At 46.2% G+C, this 18,556-nt stretch overlaps 1 protein-coding gene across 1 annotated transcript in view; it reads left to right on the top strand.

Moving 5' to 3' along the window:
- IL1RAPL1 (interleukin 1 receptor accessory protein like 1) overlaps positions 1-12,999 on the top strand; it is a 446,343-nt gene extending 433,344 nt beyond the window's left edge. The window contains exons 8-9 of the mRNA XM_070750608.1: positions 6,530-6,700; positions 12,155-12,999. Coding sequence (XP_070606709.1) covers positions 6,530-6,700; positions 12,155-12,873 — 890 coding nt within the window. The 3' untranslated portion in view covers positions 12,874-12,999. The remainder of the gene's footprint in view (positions 1-6,529; positions 6,701-12,154) is intronic.
- Positions 13,000-18,556: the final 5,557 nt, after the last annotated feature.

The following is an 18,556-nucleotide window of genomic DNA, read 5'->3' as shown; positions in this document are numbered from 1 at the left end:
CTTGCGACGCCTCCCCATTCGGGGTGGGCGCAGTACTTAATCGTCAGCTTCCTAATGGTTCAGCAGCACCATTAGCATTTTTTTCACGCACTCTTGCCAAGGCAGAGTGAAATTTTGGTCATATTGTTAAGGAAGCTTTGGCACTGATCACGGGGGTCCGTCGTTTCCATGACTATTTTTATGGCAGGAGTTTCGAGTTGGTGACCGATCACCAACCTTGGTGATATTGGCGGGAAATTGCCAGAGCCCAGTAGTTCTTTCCCCTTGCATGTCCTGATGGATCATTTTTTCGGCTAACTATTCCTACCACCTCATTTACCGCCCAGGGCGTCACATCGCCCATGCGGATGCACTCAGCAGGTGCCCCCCCAGAGTTCCTGGAGGACCCCACACCCACCTCTTCCATCCTAGCTCTTTTTGAAGGTCCCCTAGTCTTGGCCGCTCCCGAAATGGTGAGGGTAAATGGTCGAGATCCTACCATGGCCATGGTACAGCAGTGGGTTCTACAAAGATAGCCCCAGATGGTTCCGGCCCCAGAATTTTCCCAATTCTTTCGCTGCCATACTGAGTTCTCTGTTGAAAGGGGCTCCCTACTTTGGGCATCAGAGTAGTAATTCCACCAGCCCTCCGCAGCTGAGTCCTCGCCCTCCTCCACAAGGGACACCTGGGGGTTGTCCGAATGAAAGGCCTAGCCGGTGATCACGTTTGGTGGCCGGGTATTGATAGGGATATTGAAAATTGCGTGGCGGCATGTTTGTTATGCCAGGAAAACCATCCCGTACCACCGCATGCAGAGCCCCTAGTTTGGGAGCTGCCAGCGGGGCCTTGGGCCTGCGTACACATAGACCTGGCCGGCCCCTTCTTGGGCCAAACATTTCTTATTGTTGTAGATGCCCATTGTCATTGGCTGGAAGTCGTCCACCTACGTTCCACCCAGTCACAAGCCATTATAGAAAAACACAGCAGACTTTTAAGACTCTGAGACTACATGGAAGATCTGTAGAGGATTTCGGACCTGGATTGGTTGATTGACCGAGGATTGATGTCAATTAAGATCTGATTTTATATTTTATATTTTATATTTTATTTTTTACACTAATTTATTAACTTATTAACTTTTTATCTTATTAACTTACTTAGATTTGTATTTATATCTTACATATTAGCAATATTTAATCTATTTTAATCAATTGGGGGGGTTTAACTGATGTATAATTGGAGTGGGTGTAATGATATGTATGGGAGGAATGATTGGTATGAATGCGATGGCTGGAGTGGGTGGGATTATGTCAGGGGAGGGGTGAATGAGAATAGTATGAATAGTATGAATTAGATATTTGGGCCACCTGACGCCGGAGAGGCGGGAGGGGAAGGGGCACCGATCTCTGGGGTGGCGGAGGGTCGGAATATCCCTGTGTTGCTGGGGAGAGGCAGATATGGCGGGGGCCACAGAGCTAGCCGTTCCAGGGGAACGAGAGACCGTTGCTTAATAACGGTCCCTTGTTCTGGCTCTGTGAGCCCAACCTTGGGTACTGGTGATGAGTGTAACTCTGGCCCTGGACTCAGGTTGCTGCTGCTCAACGCCAGGTCGGTGGTAAATAAAGCTCTCCTCATCCGGGACCTGATCCTGGATGAGGAGGCCGACCTGGCTTGTATTACTGAAACCTGGCTGGGCCCAGAGGGAGGTGTTCCTCTCTCTGAAATTTGCCCAGCCGGGTTTCAGATATGGCATCAACCTCGACCCCAGGGAAGGGGGGGAGGAGTGGCTATTGTAGCCAGGGAGAGCCTTTGCCTGCGTAGGCTCATTGCTCCGGAAATTGCGGGTTGCGAGTCTCTCTTGCTGAAGTTGGACTTAGGGGTTCAGGTGGGCTTATTTCTCACGTACCTGCCTCCCAGCTGCATGTCAAAAGCCCTGCCTGTGCTACTCGAGGAGGTAGCCGGGTTGGCGGTGGAGTTCCCCGGACTTATTGTCCTGGGGGACTTCAATCTGCCGTCGCTCGGCGAAACCTCTGGGTTGGCACAGGAGTTCATGGCCACCATGACAGCCATGGACCTGACTCAAGTAGTACAGGGTCCGACTCACGAGGGAGGGCACGCACCTGACATGGTATTCCTTTCCGAGCAATTGAGTAATGGTCTGAGATTAAGGGGCTTAGAACCATTGCCTTTGTCTTGGTCAGACCATTTCCTACTACGGCTCGACTTCCTGGCTCCAATCCTTCCCCGCAGGGAGGCGGAACCAATGAAGATGTTCCGCCCCAGACGCCTGATGGACCCAGAGGGCTTTCAGACGGCGCTTGGGGTTATACCAGAGGCACTTGTCCACAGTTCGGCGGAGTCTCTTGCGGAGGCCTGGAATACGGCTGCTGCGGAGGCTCTTGACCGGATTGCGCCTTTGCGACCTCTCCGTGGCGCTAGACCCCGTAGAGCCCCATGGTTCAACGAGGAGCTCCGGGAGTTGAAACGCCAAAAGAGACGTCTAGAGAAGCGATGGAGGAAGAGTAGGTCTGAATCTGATCGAACACTTGTAAGAGCTTTTATTAAGACTTACAAAGTGGCGCTCAAGGCGGCAAGATGCGCGTACCATGCCGCCTTGATTGCATCAGCGGAATCCCGCCCGGCCGCTCTGTTTAGGGTGACCCGCTCCCTTCTTAACCAGGGGGGAGTTGGGGAGCCCTTGCAGAGTAGTGCCGAGGAGTTTAACATGTTTTTCGCTGATAAAGTCGCTCAGATCCGGTCCGACCTCGACTCCAATTGTAAAACAGTGTCAACTGACAACAAGTCAGTCGAGGTGACTGGGGCACGTACTTGTCCACCTGTCTGGGAAGAGTTTGATCTGGTGACACCTGATGAAGTGGACAAGGCCATTGGAGCTGTGAGTTCCGCCACCTGCTTACTGGATCCGTGTCCCTCCTGGTTGGTCTCGGCCAGCAGGGAGGTGACACGGAGCTGGGCCCAGGAGATTACCAACGCTTCCTTGGGGAGGGGAGTTTTTCCATCACTCTATAAAGAAGCGCTTGTGCGCCCCCTCCTCAAGAAGCCCTCCCTGGACCCAGCCGTACTTAACAACTATCGTCCAGTCTCCAACCTTCCCTTTATGGGGAAGGTTGTCGAGAAGGTGGTGGCACTCCAGCTCCAGCGGTCCTTGGAAGAAGCTGATTATCTAGGTCCCCGGCAGTCGGGTTTCAGGCCCGGTTACAGCACGGAAACCGCTTTGGTCGCGTTGATGGATGATCTCTGGCGGGCCCGGGACAGGGGTTTATCCTCTGTCCTGGTGCTCCTCGATCTCTCAGCGGCTTTCGATACCATCCTTCTGCACCGGTTGGAGGGGCTGGGGGTGGGAGGCACTGCGCTCCAGTGGTTCTCCTCCTACCTCTCTGGCCGGTCGCAGTCGGTGTTAGTGGGGGGTCAGAGGTCGGCTCCGAGGTCTCTCCCTTGTGGGGTGCCTCAGGGGTCGGTCCTCTCCCCCTTGCTATTTAACATCTACATGAAACCGCTGGGTGAGATCATCCAAGGACATGGGGTGAGGTATCATCAATATGCCGATGATACCCAGCTTTACATCTCCACCCCATGCCCAGTCAACGAAGCGGTGGAAATGATGTGCCGGTGCCTGGAGGCTGTTGGGGCCTGGATGGGTGTCAACAGACTCAAACTCAACCCGGATAAGACGGAGTGGCTGTGGGTTCTGCCTCCCAAGGACAATCCCATCTGTCCGTCCATCACCCTGGGGGGGGGAATTATTGACCCCCTCAGAGAGGGTCCGCAACTTGGGCGTCCTCCTCGATCCACAGCTCACATTAGAAAACCATCTCTCAGCTGTCGCGAGGGGGGCGTTTGCCCAGGTTCACCTGGTGCACCAGTTGCGCCCCTATCTGGACCGGGACTCATTGCTCACAGTCACTCATGCCCTCATCACCTCGAGGTTCGACTACTGTAATGCTCTCTACATGGGGCTACCTTTGAAAAGTGTTCGGAAACTTCAGATCGTGCAGAATGCAGCTGCGAGAGCAGTCATGGGCTTACCCAGGTATGCCCATGTTTCACCATCACTCCGCAGTCTGCATTGGCTGCCGATCAATTTCCGGTCACAATTCAAAGTGTTGGTTATGACCTTTAAAGCCCTTCATGGCACTGGACCAGAATATCTCCGAGACCGCCTACTGCCGCACGAATCCCAGCGACCAATTAGGTCCCACAGAGTGGGCCTTCTCCGGGTCCCGTCAAGTAAACAATGTCGGTTGGCGGGCCCCAGGGGAAGAGCCTTCTCTGTGGCGGCACCGACTCTCTGGAACCAACTCCCCCCAGAGATTAGAACTGCCCCTACTCTCCCTGCCTTCCGTAAACTCCTTAAAACCCACCTCTGCCGTCAGGCATGGGGGAACTGAAACACCTCCCCCGGGCATGTTTAATTTATGCATGGTATGTTTGTGTGTGCGTCTGTTAGTTTATGGGGTTCTTTTAAATCTTGTATAAATTTTAAAGTTTTCTGATTATTTATGATTTGTTCTATTCTGTTGTGCGCCGCCCCGAGTCTTCGGAGAGGGGCGGCATACAAATCTAAATAATAAATAAATAATAAATAAATAAATTATCAATGCTTTGGATGTTTTGTTTGCCACCCACGGGTTCCCAGACCTTGTGGTGTTGGACAACGGCCTGCAATTCACTTCTGTCCTTTTTGAAACATATCTAGCAGCTGCTGGTGTCGGTCATGCCCTGACATCGCCTTGGCAGCTGGCAAGCAATGGGCAGGCAGAACGCATGGTTCGCTCGGTGAAGGACTTCCTTAAAAAGTTACCTCAGGGGTCTTGGCAAAACAAACTTTTGGAGCTGCTCTTAGCCCAGCACTCCACACCCTGTGTGACTACCCAAAAAACCCCAGCCAAGTTGTTAATGGGCCAACAGCTTCAGATTGTACTAGATAGACTACACCCCGTGTATGTGCAGGCCACTCTGTGGCCAGAACCCCCAGGAAGGTTAGTACCGGAACCCCTATATTTGTGTGCCCGTATACCAAAGGTCCTGCCTTGGTGCCTGCAACCGTGATTCGGGAATTGGGCCCCCGTTCCTATGAGGCTGCCCTGCTTGATGGCCGTTTATGGCGCAGGCACCTCGATCAGATCCGCCTATGGAGGGCAGAGGGGCTTGTGGGAGACAGCCGTCAAACCCCACAAATAGGGCCAAACTGAGAGGGAGTGGCTGTTCCGAACTTGCCTGCCCCAATCAGGTCAGGTATGCCAACAGTAGCTTGCTGCAGGGGGAGGTGATGGTTCCTTCAGAAAGAGTTCATGGACCACCCGGGCCGCCCCAGGGACCGCTGACGGGAGGAGCCTGGGAAGTCATCATGCCGTGTCGCTCCAGAAAGATCTGCCAGAGGCCCGCCTACTTAGATGACTACGTCTGTTCAAGCATAAGGGGGGAGGAGTGTTATGTCCCTGCACAGCAACCAGCTCTGTAAGTGTTGCCTGGAGATAGTTTGTATTGGTGGATAAATTGGAAGCCCTAATTGGTTGTTACCACCTGTTGAGTTACAGTTTCAGCGGGAAAAGTTAAGGCGGTGGATTGGTTGTTCCCTCAGCCAGCTGGGCCTATTTAAGGTCCTTTGTAAATGAACTGTCACCTTTGTGTCAGCTGACATCCTGCCGATTTTCCTCTTGAATAAAGCATTGTTCCGAACATGGTGGTCCTCCAACTCTTCAGTGAATGCACATGGAGCCATCTCTGTGGGCACATGAGCCATTGCCCTAGGCCAGTTTTGGATTCTTCAGGGAGGTCTGCTAGGCCCAAAACAGGGTGCGGGGGGAGTTGTACGTGCATGCATGGGGGCAGGGGTACATGGGGAAGTCACACGCGCATTCATGGGGGGCAGTGCAGGGGCGGGACACACAGGGGCATTATGCAATGTGGGACACATTACATAATGGGTGTGGGCATACATACGCGCTTTCAGCACCCGAGGGAAAAAAAGATTAGCCATCTGGTATAGGATCTCCTGCTTGAGCAAAGGAGACTAGGAGATGGAGGTCCATTTGTAATGTAAACTATGGGAAAATACAGTACTATTTTAAAACAAAAACATTTCTGGCATGTCTCCTATGAACTTTTCCAAGCCATATTGTGAAAATTAATTCTTTTTTTAAAAATGGGCATGTTACTTTTGATATTGTCTGTTTGACTACATTTCTTAAGCCCCAAGGCAACGGCATATGTTAGAATCTGAAGTTGTTATGAATATTGCAAATGTTGTATAAAGGATGTAGGTAGAGAAATGAAGAAAAAAATCTACTTTTCAGTTTGAAATGAGAATCTAGTAAAATGGCTTTTGTAATCATGAAATACTATAGAGAAGGTGAAGCCCAAGCAGCTACTTAAAAATATATAATCAAATAGAAAAGATGAAGAATACATTAGAAATATTTCAGAATAACATACATGGGCATATAAAAAAGGATGAGGAAAATAAGTATGAAATAAAATATATTTTCTTTTTCATCTGTCTCTCTTCTCTGTCCCTTTATATTTACAGATAACAAAGATTATGATGCCTATTTGTCATATACCAAAGTGGATCCTGACCAATGGAATCAGGAAACTGGGGAAGAAGAACGATTTGCTCTTGAGATCTTACCAGATATGCTTGAAAAGCATTATGGGTACAAATTATTCATTCCTGACAGAGATTTAATTCCAACTGGAAGTAAGTTTTTAAACACACACACACACATACACAGACACACACTCATTTTGCATAGCACATTCACAATGGGTTGTTAGGTACATTTTAATGGGATACTCTACTAATACTGTAGAGCAGTGGTCCCCAAACTACGGCCCGTGGGCCACATGCGGCCCGCCAAGGCGATTTCACTGGCCCGCGGGTGAGTAACAGAAGCACAGAAAGTGTCCTCATCCTGTGCTCCTGGCCACTGTTCCCTCTAGTTTGTGTGGTCGAGCAGCTGCGCAGGCAAAAAACAAACTCTGCGCAGGTTTTTCAAACCCTGCACGATAGAGCCGGTGCCGTTTCTCCCACCAAACAGCTGATCTGCTGTTGGCCGGGAGAAACCCCCGTGGGCTCTAAACCCTGCACGGCTTCTCCGGCTGTGTCCGGGGACCACGTCCTGCCCACTCCTGCTGATATTCTTCCCACCGCCGGGAAGAAACCGGAAACAAAAAACCCCCAGGAAACAAGAGGCAGCGGTTGGATGGGCTCGCCACCTGCACAAAGAAGTGGTGCCCTGGGGGAAAAGCGGTAGGCGTAGACTTGGGCCTACACCAGAGCTGTCACCTCGCTCTCTCTCCACCTTTCCCGTAAGTTGACTTTTGGGGAGTCTCATTTTTTCAGCAGAGAGAGAGACAGAGACGCACCCCCTCAAGTTCATTCATCCTGCCTGCTTAGACTTTTTAATATTGGAATTGTTCATTGAAACAATAAGTGATCACATTACATCAGCTATGTGTTAAATTGAAAAAGCTTTCTCATAGGATATTTTGTGGGGATAAAAAAAACCACCCTCATTAAAAAAACACCTTCTTATTTGGAGTCCTCTCATTTTTCAAGAATTCCCTCATATTTTTTAGACATTGGCTTTATTAAAAGTTAAGCGTACTTTAAATACAGATTGATAATTTGGGCATTCACGACAGAGTCTCACCCACCCTCCCACCCCCCAAGGCACATGGCGGGGCACAGAAGTTTTTGTGAGAGAGAGGGAAAAGAGAGACAGAAAGAAAGAAAAGGGAAAGAGAGGGAGGGAAAGAGAAGTGGAAAGGAATGAAAGAGGGAAGGAAGGAAGGAAGCAAGGAAAGAAGGAAGGAAGGAGAAATGGGGGAACAAGGAAGGAAGAAAGGAAGGAAGAAATGAATGGAGGGACAGAGGAAGGAAGGACTGTTTTAGGGAGGGGTAATTTAAAAAAAATTCTCTTAACATACATTCAAACATCACAGTTTGCCATCTAATTTTCCATGAATAAAATGCGGTATTTTGTTAGTAACTAATATCAATCATCAAAAAAGTTGCAAAAGGTTTTTTCCTAATTTTGTCATCCAGTTACATTCATTTTCTTTTAATTAAATTCCCTCCTTAATGTTCCTTCAAAAACTACAACACCAATTATATTTCTAACTTATTAACCATTATGCCAAAGTGCTTCCTTCTTTATACATTTTTCTATAAGCCAAGAAAGGAAGCAAGAAAAGAAGGAAGGAAGGAGAAATGGATGTTAACAAAAGAAAATTAAAAACAAAACATAAACATATATAATTTCAGACTTCTTCCCCCCCTCTAAATAGTACATTCCCATTTTGTTTTTTACTTTAAAATAAGGTATGTGCAGTGTAAATAGGGATTTGTTCATAATTTTTTTTATAGTCCGGCCCTCCAACAGTCCGAGGGATAGTGAACTGATCCCCTGTGTAAAATGTTTGGAGACCCCTGCTGTAGAGTATATTATATATTCCATTAAGATAAGTAATCAAAGCACATTAATAATTACAATGGTACTAATACTAAAAATAATAAATACTATGTATAATATGCTAGCTTTTATTAATATAAGTTATATAGTAACAGAATTAAATGTTCATTGAAAAATTCATTGCATACCATAGCTCAGTGTTTCCCAACCAGTGTGCCGCGGCACACTCATGTGCCGCGAGACATGGTCAGGTGTGCCGCGAAGAAGGAAGCTCAGCTTCTGATCTTGCAACTTTTTGCTGAGAGTGCGAAGAGCAAAAAGTTGTGAGACCGGAAGCTGAGCTTCCTTCTTTGCGCCTTCCAAGTTTTCCAGCAGCTGCAGCGCCCCACCCGGCTGCAGCTTCCCTGGCGGTGGCAGCAGGTGAGCTTTGGGGCCCGGTGGGAGGGCGGCAGAAGTGGGAGGGCGGCAACAGCAGCGGCACTGGGCAGTAGCCGCTGGACGGCAGCAGGGTGGTCGGCTGCGAGCCAGAACTCCAGGACAGAGGCAACAACGGCGGTGGCTGGACATGTTGCTGTACGCCGTACATGCTCGCATTGCGTGGCTGGCACTTGCCTGCTGGCTGGGCGGGACGGAGGCTCCAGCCCCACGCTCATGCCCAGCACAACGCCAGCATGTACGGCATCTAGCAACACATCCAGCCGCCGCCGTCAGTGCCTCCATTCCGGAGCTCCATCTCACAGCTGACAACCCTGCCACCACCCCACGGCTACTGGCCCAATGCCGCTGCTGCTGCGTGGTGTAAGAGAAAGAGATAGCAAGAGAGAGAAAGAGATAGCAAGAGAGGGAGAGAGAGAAAGAGAGAGGGAGAGAGAGGGGGGAGAGAAAGAGAGAGAAAGCAAAAGAGAGAGAGAGAGAAAGAGAAAGATAGCAAGAGAGAGAAAGAGATAGCAAGAGAGGGAGAGAGAGAAAGAGAGAGGGGGAGAGAGGGGGAGAGAAAGCAAAAAAGAGAGAGAGATAGCAAGAGAGAGAAAGAGATAGCAAGAGAGGGAGAGAGAGAAAGAGAGAGGGAGAGAGAGGGGGAGAGAGAAAGAGAGAGAAAGCAAAAGAGAGAGAGAGATAGCAAGAGAGAGAAAGAGATAGCAAGGGAGGGGGAAAGAGAAAGAAAGAGAAAGACAGCAAGAGAGAGAGAGAAAGAGGGGGGAAGGAGGGTGAGGGAAAGACATAGAGGGACGGAAGGAGGGAGAGAGAAAGAGAGTAAAAAAGAGAGGAAGGAAGGGAGAAACAAAGAGGGATGGAGAGAGAGAGGAAAGAAACAGGAAGGAAGGAAGAGAGAGAAAGAGGGAGAGAAAAATAGAGCGAAAGGGAGGAAGAGAGAGATTTTTTTTGTCCAAACTTTTTTTAGCCCCCCCCCCCCCCGGCTCAATGTTCCCCAGGATTTTGTAAATGTGAATAATGTGCCACGGCTCAAAAAAGGTTGGGAAACACTGCCATAGCTTACTTAATAGCTAATTAGCTAGCTAGTGTCTAGTCTAATTAAAAGTGTCTATATAAAATTTTATGTTATATCTTCTTGCATGTACAAGAATAAAATCTTCCGAATATTTTAACAGCAGTAAAAATAACAGGACAAACAAATCAGATTAAGTTGTCAGTTTTCTAGAACTGACTGTATATTCTAGATATAGTCTAGAATTAGATTAATATAGTTCTAGAATATATAGAGATTGTGTGAGATGGTGTTTAAATGGTTTCCTACCCTGCCATTACCACAAACATCCCCTGGAGATGAAAAGCTAGCTGAAAGGTCAGTGCATAAATAGATCTGTATCATTTAACCTAATTTGTATTCCTTATTAAGTGGAAATATACGTCTTTGAAGCCTGAAATAGCAGTTAGACATTCATTCATTCATTTATTCATTCATTCATTTATTAGATTTCTTTGCCGCCCTTCTCCTTAGACTCAGGGCGGCTCACAACAAAGGTTAATACAAAACATGTAAGAAATCTAAAAATCCCAATACTTAAAATTAATCAATTACATTTATCCCATCATGCACCATACATTCAGTTATTAGCCGGGGCTAGATATGAAAATATATTATACTGGTTCACAGTTCTTTACAGCCCTAAGTGGTTTACAGAGTCATTATATTGCCCCCAACAATTGGGGTTCTCATTTTACCAACCTCGGAAGGATGAAAGGCTGAGTCAACCTTGAGCTGGTGAGACCCAAACTGCCAAACTGCTGGCAGCCGGTGATCAGGAGAAATAGCCTGCAGTACTATATTCTAGCCACCACAGCTCTTAAATGAAACGATGGAGACTACCAAGAAGTATAACATACCAAGAAGTATTAATAGCAATATACTGTAGCATCACAATTTTTATCAGTTGTTTTACTCTTAAATATAAATCTATTGGACAATCCTTTTATAATCATCTTTTTCATTGACAAATGTAGACCAAATTCACCTTTCCTTGATCAAAATTTATTTTCTCATAGGAACAACTCACTGAAAGTGTAAATTAGACAGGCTTCAATAGTACAAGTTAAATAAAGATGTCCTTTTTGCTTTGCAGTTTGCACAGATATAAGTTGCCATATTAGTGAAATGATGAAATGATGAACTTAGATTGCATTAATTATATTCCAAAAGTAGAAAAATAGGTCTACCTGCATGCAATAAAAAAATCTGTTTAGGACATATTCTATAAATAGAAATATATATTTTAGAAATAGTGGCTCTTTCCTTGTGTTTTTTTAAATTAAATTTATCTGAAGTACTGATTTCCCCCTTCCAGGGAATAAAAAGGAAATATTTCCTTAGATTCTTCATTCAGAGAAAGTTACTCTCTATTTGCATCCCTAAATATTTATACACAGCTCTGGAGGCAGCAGTTCTCTTCCTATTTTCTTCCTATTTTGAATGGGTTCTTACCTAGGAACAATTCCTCTGAACAGAGATGTAAATATTTTTATTTATTTATTATAGTTGGAAGGGACCTCGTAGGTCATCTTGTTCAAACCCCTGCTCAAGCAGGAGACCCTATATCAGTGATGCCAAACCTTTTTTGGTTCACATGTCAAAAGGTATGTATGCATGCTAGTGGGTGCTCATGTGCCCACACCCCACGCATGCACATCCACATGCGCACAACCCCCCTGTCCAGTGCATGCATACAGGCCTCACTGAAGCCTGGGATAGTGAAAACGGGCAAACTGGAAGTTTGGAAAAATGGACTTCCGATTTGTCCATTGGGCCGTTTTCATACTCCTGGGCTTCAGGAAGCTTCCCTGAAGCCTCCAGATGGCCTTTCCCAAGATAAAAAATCAGCTGGCCAGCAGACACATGTGCACCTGAACTGACATAGGACAAAGCCTCACATGCCCTTTGATATGGTTCCGCATGTCAACTGTGGCACACATACCATAGGTTCGCCATCACTGCCCTATACCAGTTAGGGCAAATGGCAATCCAATCTCCCCTTGAAAGTCTCAAGTGTTGGAGTACTCACAACCTCCATAGGCAAGCTGTTCCACTGGTTGATGGTTCTACCATCAGAAAGTTTATCCTTATTTCCAGGTAGTCTCTCTCTGTGAATACTTCTTTCCAAATTTATATTGAATGCTTTTAAAGATGTAAATTAATAGTATTTATTTAAGATCTGTTTACAAATCACAGGTCAGGTATAGGGTTTTTTTTCCTGATCTTCAGTTACTCTTTTGTTTATCAGCCTACATAGAAGACGTGGCAAGATGCGTAGACCAAAGCAAGCGACTGATAATTGTCATGACTCCAAATTATGTCATCAGAAGAGGCTGGAGCATCTTTGAATTGGAAACCAGACTTAGGAACATGCTCATTACAGGAGAAATTAAAGTGATCCTCATTGAATGCAGTGAACTGGGAGGAATTATGAACTACCAGGAAGTTGAGGCACTGAAACATACCATCAAGCTTCTAACTGTTATTAAATGGCATGGACCAAAATGCAGCAAGTTGAATTCCAAATTCTGGAAACGTTTACAGTATGAAATGCCTTTTAAGAGGATCGAACCTATTACCCATGAACAGGTTTTAGATGTAAGTGAACAGGGGCCCTTTGGGGAATTGCAGACAGTCTCAGCAATTTCAATGGCTGCTGCTACCTCCACTGCTCTTGCCACTGCCCACCCAGATTTGCGTTCTACTTTTCATAATACATGTCATTCACAGATGCGTCAGAATCACTGTTATCGAAGCTATGAATATGATGTACCTCCTACTGGCACCCTGCCTCTTACCTCAATAGGTAACCAGCATACTTATTGCAATATCCCAATGACACTTATTAATGGACAGAGACCACAGACAAAAACTAACCGAGAGCAGAATCCTGATGAGGCTCATGCAAACAGTGCAATCCTGCCCCTCTTACCACGGGAATCTAGTATCTCCAGTGTCATTTGGTGACAATCAGCTCCCTTGATCAGAAGCAAGGTCTGCAGTCTGGTGCCTGGAACTACATCCTCGACTGCTGCTGTTAAACATGCATCACAATCTATGAAACATGTGGAAAAACAGGGTCTTGTACATATGGTTTTGGGAATTTCTTTGTCACATCAGTCTTCCTGTTTTACCCATGTCTTTACCATCCACATATTGATTTTGTTTTATATGTCATTAAGATTTGTTTATTTCCTTTTTTTTTTTAAAAGAGAAATGAACAGACTGCTATATAGATAGGTTTTTTTCTTCATTAGTATAATTTGAGTGTGTGTGTGCATTTTAAATATTTTTGGGGGGTATGTTTGGATAAAACTGTTTTTAATCTAGAAGCAGTATCCATTTTGTAGTATGCCTCAGCCAATACCCAGAGTCGAGCTTGCAGCAATTCACCATGTCTGTTTGTGTATATGTGTGTGCACGCATCCGTGCATGCATGCGCATGCACACATGGGTGCCTATTGAGGTAAGTGTGAAATCACTCGCTTATGGGAGGTCCCCAGAAATGTTTTATAATCGTTTCTTCATGTTTTTAATCATACTGCTACACTCTGCTCTTTTCCCATTACCATTCTAAAGCAGCACACTGAGTGAAATTAAAGATGGTCTAATTGTCTAATATTTCACATAGTAAATACCGGTAGTTGTGAAGAACAACAATGAAAAACCCAGTCTGTATTACTTGCCTCATAATAACCACTATAACCACTGTGGAATCTTTAGAAAGAATAATAGATTTTTTTCTGTTTGATTTTATGAGTTGTTTGTATTCATTTTATATAGAAATAATATGCCAACTCTAATTCATTCACTTCCTGGGATATTGTTAGATTTGTTTGCATGCTTGAAAACAATGGTTTCTTTTGTTATTTACATTCTTCAAATGAGATTATTGACATCTGCCAAGGAAATAAGGAAGTAGACACTGAAGCGCATTAAATCTTGCAGAGATTTCCAATGATGGCTTCCAAACCAAGCTATAATAGAAGGACAATATCTAAAATGGTTTGTCATATTGTATTATATAAAATGCTGTCTTTTAAGAACTATGGAACATACTTTTTCAACCAAGTTTGAAACATATGAATATTCACGTTTGATCATCACCGTTTCTTTTCACTGATACATTTGGAATTTAGCATTCTTTATTATTCATTATTATCTTTTCTTAATCTTGTAATAACACTACATTTTTTTAAATTCCAAGATTGTTTAAAGGAGATCTCAGGAGGTTGCAAAAAGTAAATACCAACAAACATCAATATTTTATAAAATATTAATATTTAAATCAGAAGAAGAAATTTTGGAAATAATGTCATTGAATAAAATAAACTAGTTTTATTTTAAATGTATTATTTCATCTTTAAAGAGTTAAAGAAAGAACATGTATTTTGGCTTTGCAGTTATTTTATGCATAAATCTAAGATTGAACTTTGCCTATTCAGATGCAATAAGAATTTGTCATAAATATTAACAGATTTAACTCCTACATTCACCTACTGTTAACAAAATGACCATTACTATTCATATTTCTACCTATCAATGTAATAGCCACCTTTCATATAAGAAGGCAGCCGACAACAGATTATATGATTTCTATAGCACTAGACTAATAGAGCACATTTCTTACAACATAAACTGATGTATTAGATTACTGATATTAATTAATATGCTAGAGGAGAATATAGCATTTTTAATATTGCATTAAAAATGCAAAAATTAACAGCAACAATCATGTGAAACTGCAGATCTTTTTTTTCATTGGAAAGAAAATGAAAGCATTTTCTACATAGTTAATAAGACATAACCAATATAATAGATGTGTGGTGTGTTTATTTTGACTGCCATCGTAAAAAAAGGCCTATATTTGGAGTCCAATAAGATGTTACCAATTAATTTCAAGCTAAAATCTAGATATTTGGGTTCTATTGGTACATGAAAAATTACTGGTATTATGGTATAAATAGTCAAGAAAACACTTGAAAGCTGAATTAGGATGTATAGGATGTTTTTTAACATAGTTTAAATAACAATATTTATTTCTGTGACTGTTCGCTCAAGTCCATTTCTAGTAGTTTGCTGTTTTCCTTCAACATACACACATACACACACACACACACACAAGAAAAAAATGTGGGCAGGTGCGAAATAAATGCACTAAGCATAAAATGCTGTCAAGAAGTGAGCTGCTCCGAGTCTTCAGAAAGGGGCAGCATACAAGTCTAATAAATAATAATAATAATAAAAGAAAGATTTGAAATTTCACATTCTTTAAAAGTTTATTCCTTGAAAATTTAAATAGTTATTACTGGTTTTAGACACCTTTGAGGCAGTACTGGAATCAGGGCCGCCGATAGGCCGGTACTACTGGTACTGGCGTCAGGGGCCTGGCCAAATTGAAAAATGGGGGGGCGGTTTTGGCCCCCCACCGTGTGCCAGCCCCCTGGCACCCGCAGCAGTCATTGTGCCCAGCACCATTCCCTGTAGGCTGCGCATGCCTGCACCAGTGCACCCCAAAACGCCCCCCCCGCGCACCCATTTCCAAGGGCGTGCACGGAGCCGTGGCTGCCCCCGCCCTCCCCCACGCCTCTAGCTCCCTCGCGCCCCTGGTTACTCGCTGCTGCCCCCACCCACTTGCCCGATACGCCTCGCTTTTTCCTCCGCTGCAAGAGAGGCGGGGCAGGCATTCTCACAGCGGGGGCCGGCAAAGGCGATTTTCAATGTCGGGTGCACGGGCCAGCGCGCACTCTCCCCATCCCCCTGCCAGCCCGCCCAGAACATTCAAAATAAGAGCGAAGGTTTTTCTTACTTTGAATGTTCCGGGCTTGCTGGCAGGGAGATGGGGAGAGCGTGCACCGGCCTGCGCGCCCAACATTGAAAATCACTTTCGCCAGCCTCCGGAGAAAGAGAGAGAGTGAGAGCGACAGAGCAAGATAGAGAGAAAGTGAGAAACAGAGAGAGAGAAAAAGAGGGGGGAGAGAAAGAGATAACAAGAGAGAGAGAACAAGAGAGAGAAAGAGTGAGAGAAAGAAAACAAGAGAGAGAGTGTGAGAGAGAAAGCAAGAGAGAAAGAAAACAAGAGGGAAAGTGAGAAAAAGAGAGAGAGCAAGAGGGGGAGAGATAGAGAAAGAGATAGAGAGAAAGAAAGAAAGAAAGAGAGAGATGAGAGAGGAAGGAAGAGAGTGAGAGAGAGGAAGAAAGCAAGATAGAGAAAGAGAGAGAGAAAGAAAGAAAGAGATGAGAGAGGAAGGAAGCAAGATAGAGAAAGAGAGAGAGAGAGAAAGAAAGAAAGAGATGAGAGAGGAAGAAAGTGAGAGAGAGGAAGAAAGCAAGAGAGAGAAAGAGAGAGAAAGAAAGAGATGAGAGAGGAAGGAAGAGAGAGAGAGAGAGGAAGAAATGAAGATGTTCCGCCCCAGACGCCTGATGGACCCAGAGGGCTTTCAGACGGCGCTTGGGGTTATTCCAGAGGCACTCGTCCACAGTTCGGCGGAGTCTCTCGCGGAGGCCTGGAACACGGCTGCAGCGGGGGCTCTTGACCGGATTGCGCCTTTGCGACCTCTCCGAGGCGTTAGACCCCGTAGAGCCCCATGGTTCAACGAGGAGCTCCGGGAGTTGAAACGCCAAAAGAGACGTCTAGAGAAGCGATGGAGGAAGAGTAGGTCTGAATCCGATCGAACACTTATAAGAGCTTTTATTAAGACTTACAAAGTGGCGCTCAAGGCGGCAAGATGCGCGTACCATGCCGCCTTGATTGCATCAGCGGAATCCCGCCCGGCCGCTCTGTTTAGGGTGACCCGCTCCCTTCTTAATCAGGGGGGAGTTGGGGAGCCCTTGCAGAGTAGTGCCGAGGATTTTAACACGTTTTTCGCTGATAAAGTCGCTCGGATTCGGGCCGACCTCGACTCCAATTGTACAACAGAGTCGACTGACAACGAGTCAGTCGAGGTGACTGGGGCACGTACTTGTCCACCTGTCTGGGAAGAGTTTGATCTGGTGATACCTGATGAAGTGGACAAGGCCATTGGAGCTGTGAGTTCCGCCACCTGTTTACTGGATCCGTGTCCCTCCTGGTTGGTTTCGGCCGGCAGGGAGGTGACACGGAGCTGGGCCCAGGAGATTACCAACGCTTCCATGGGGAGGGGAGTTTTTCCATCACTCTATAAAGAAGCGCTTGTGCGCCCCCTCCTCAAGAAGCCCTCCCTGGACCCAGCTGTCCTTAATAACTATCGTCCAGTCTCCAACCTTCCCTTTATGGGGAAGGTTGTTGAGAAGGTGGTGGCACTCCAGCTCCAGCGGTCCTTGGAAGAAGCCGATTATCTAGGTCCCCGGCAGTCGGGTTTCAGGCCCGGTTACAGCACGGAAACTGCTTTGGTCGCGTTGATGGATGATCTCTGGCGGGCCCGGGACAGGGGTTTATCCTCTGTCCTGGTGTTCCTTGACCTCTCAGCGGCTTTCGATACCATCGACCATGGTATCCTTCTGCACCGGCTGGAGGGGCTGGGGGTGGGAGGCACTGTTCTGCAGTGGTTCTCCTCCTACCTCTCTGGCCGGTCGCAGTCGGTGTTAGTGGGGGGTCAGAGGTCGACTCCTAGGTCTCTCCCTTGTGGGGTGCCTCAGGGGTCGGTCCTCTCCCCCCTGCTATTTAACATCTACATGAAACCGCTGGACGAGATCATCCAAGGACATGGGGTGAGGTATCATCAATATGCGGATGATACCCAGCTTTACATCTCCACCCCATGCCCAGTCAACGAAGCGGTGGAAGTGACTCAAGCTCAACCCGGATAAGACGGAGTGGCTGTGGGTTTTGCCTCCCAAGGACAATTCCATCTGTCCGTCCATTACCCTGGGGGGGGAATCATTGACCCCCTCAGAGAGGGTCCACAACTTGGGCGTCCTCCTCGATCCACAGCTCACATTAGAACAACATCTTTCAGCTGTGGCGAGGGGGGCGTTTGCCCAGGTTCGCCTGGTGCACCAGTTGCGGCCCTATCTGGACCGGGACTCATTGCTCACAGTCACTCATGCCCTCATCACCTCGAGGTTCGACTACTGTAATGCTCTCTACATGGGGCTACCTTTGAAAAGTGTTCGGAAACTTCAGATCGTGCAAAATGCAGCTGCGAGAGCAGTCATGGGCCTACCTAGATATGCCCATGTTTCACCATCACTCTGCAGTCTGCATTGGCTGCCGATCAATTTCCGGTCACAATTCAAAGTGTTGGTTATGACCTTTAAAGCCCTTCATGGCATCGGACCAGAATATCTCCGAGACCGCCTCCTGCCGCACGAATCCCAGCGACCGATTAGGTCCCACAGAGTGGGCCTTCTCCGGGTTCCGTCAACTAAACAATGTCGGTTGGCGGGCCCCAGGGGAAGAGCCTTCTCTGTGGCGGCACCGGCCCTCTGGAACCAACTCCCCCCGGAGATTAGGACTGCCCCTGCTCTTCCTGCCTTCCGTAAACTCCTTAAAACCCACCTTTGCCGTCAGGCATGGGGGAACTGAAACATCTCCCCCTGGGCACGTTTAATTTATGCATGGTATGTCTGTGTGTGTGTCTGTTAGCATATGGGGTTTTTAATATTTAAACATTTTAAACTTGTCTGATTACCCATGATTTGTTTCTACATGTTGTGAGCCGCCCCGAGT

Source organism: Erythrolamprus reginae, chromosome 4 (genome assembly GCF_031021105.1).
Source record: "Erythrolamprus reginae isolate rEryReg1 chromosome 4, rEryReg1.hap1, whole genome shotgun sequence".
Classification (NCBI taxonomy): domain Eukaryota; kingdom Metazoa; phylum Chordata; class Lepidosauria; order Squamata; family Dipsadidae; genus Erythrolamprus; species Erythrolamprus reginae.
The sequence above is the reverse complement of the archived record's forward strand: the minus strand, read 5'-3'. Positions and strand labels throughout refer to the sequence as shown.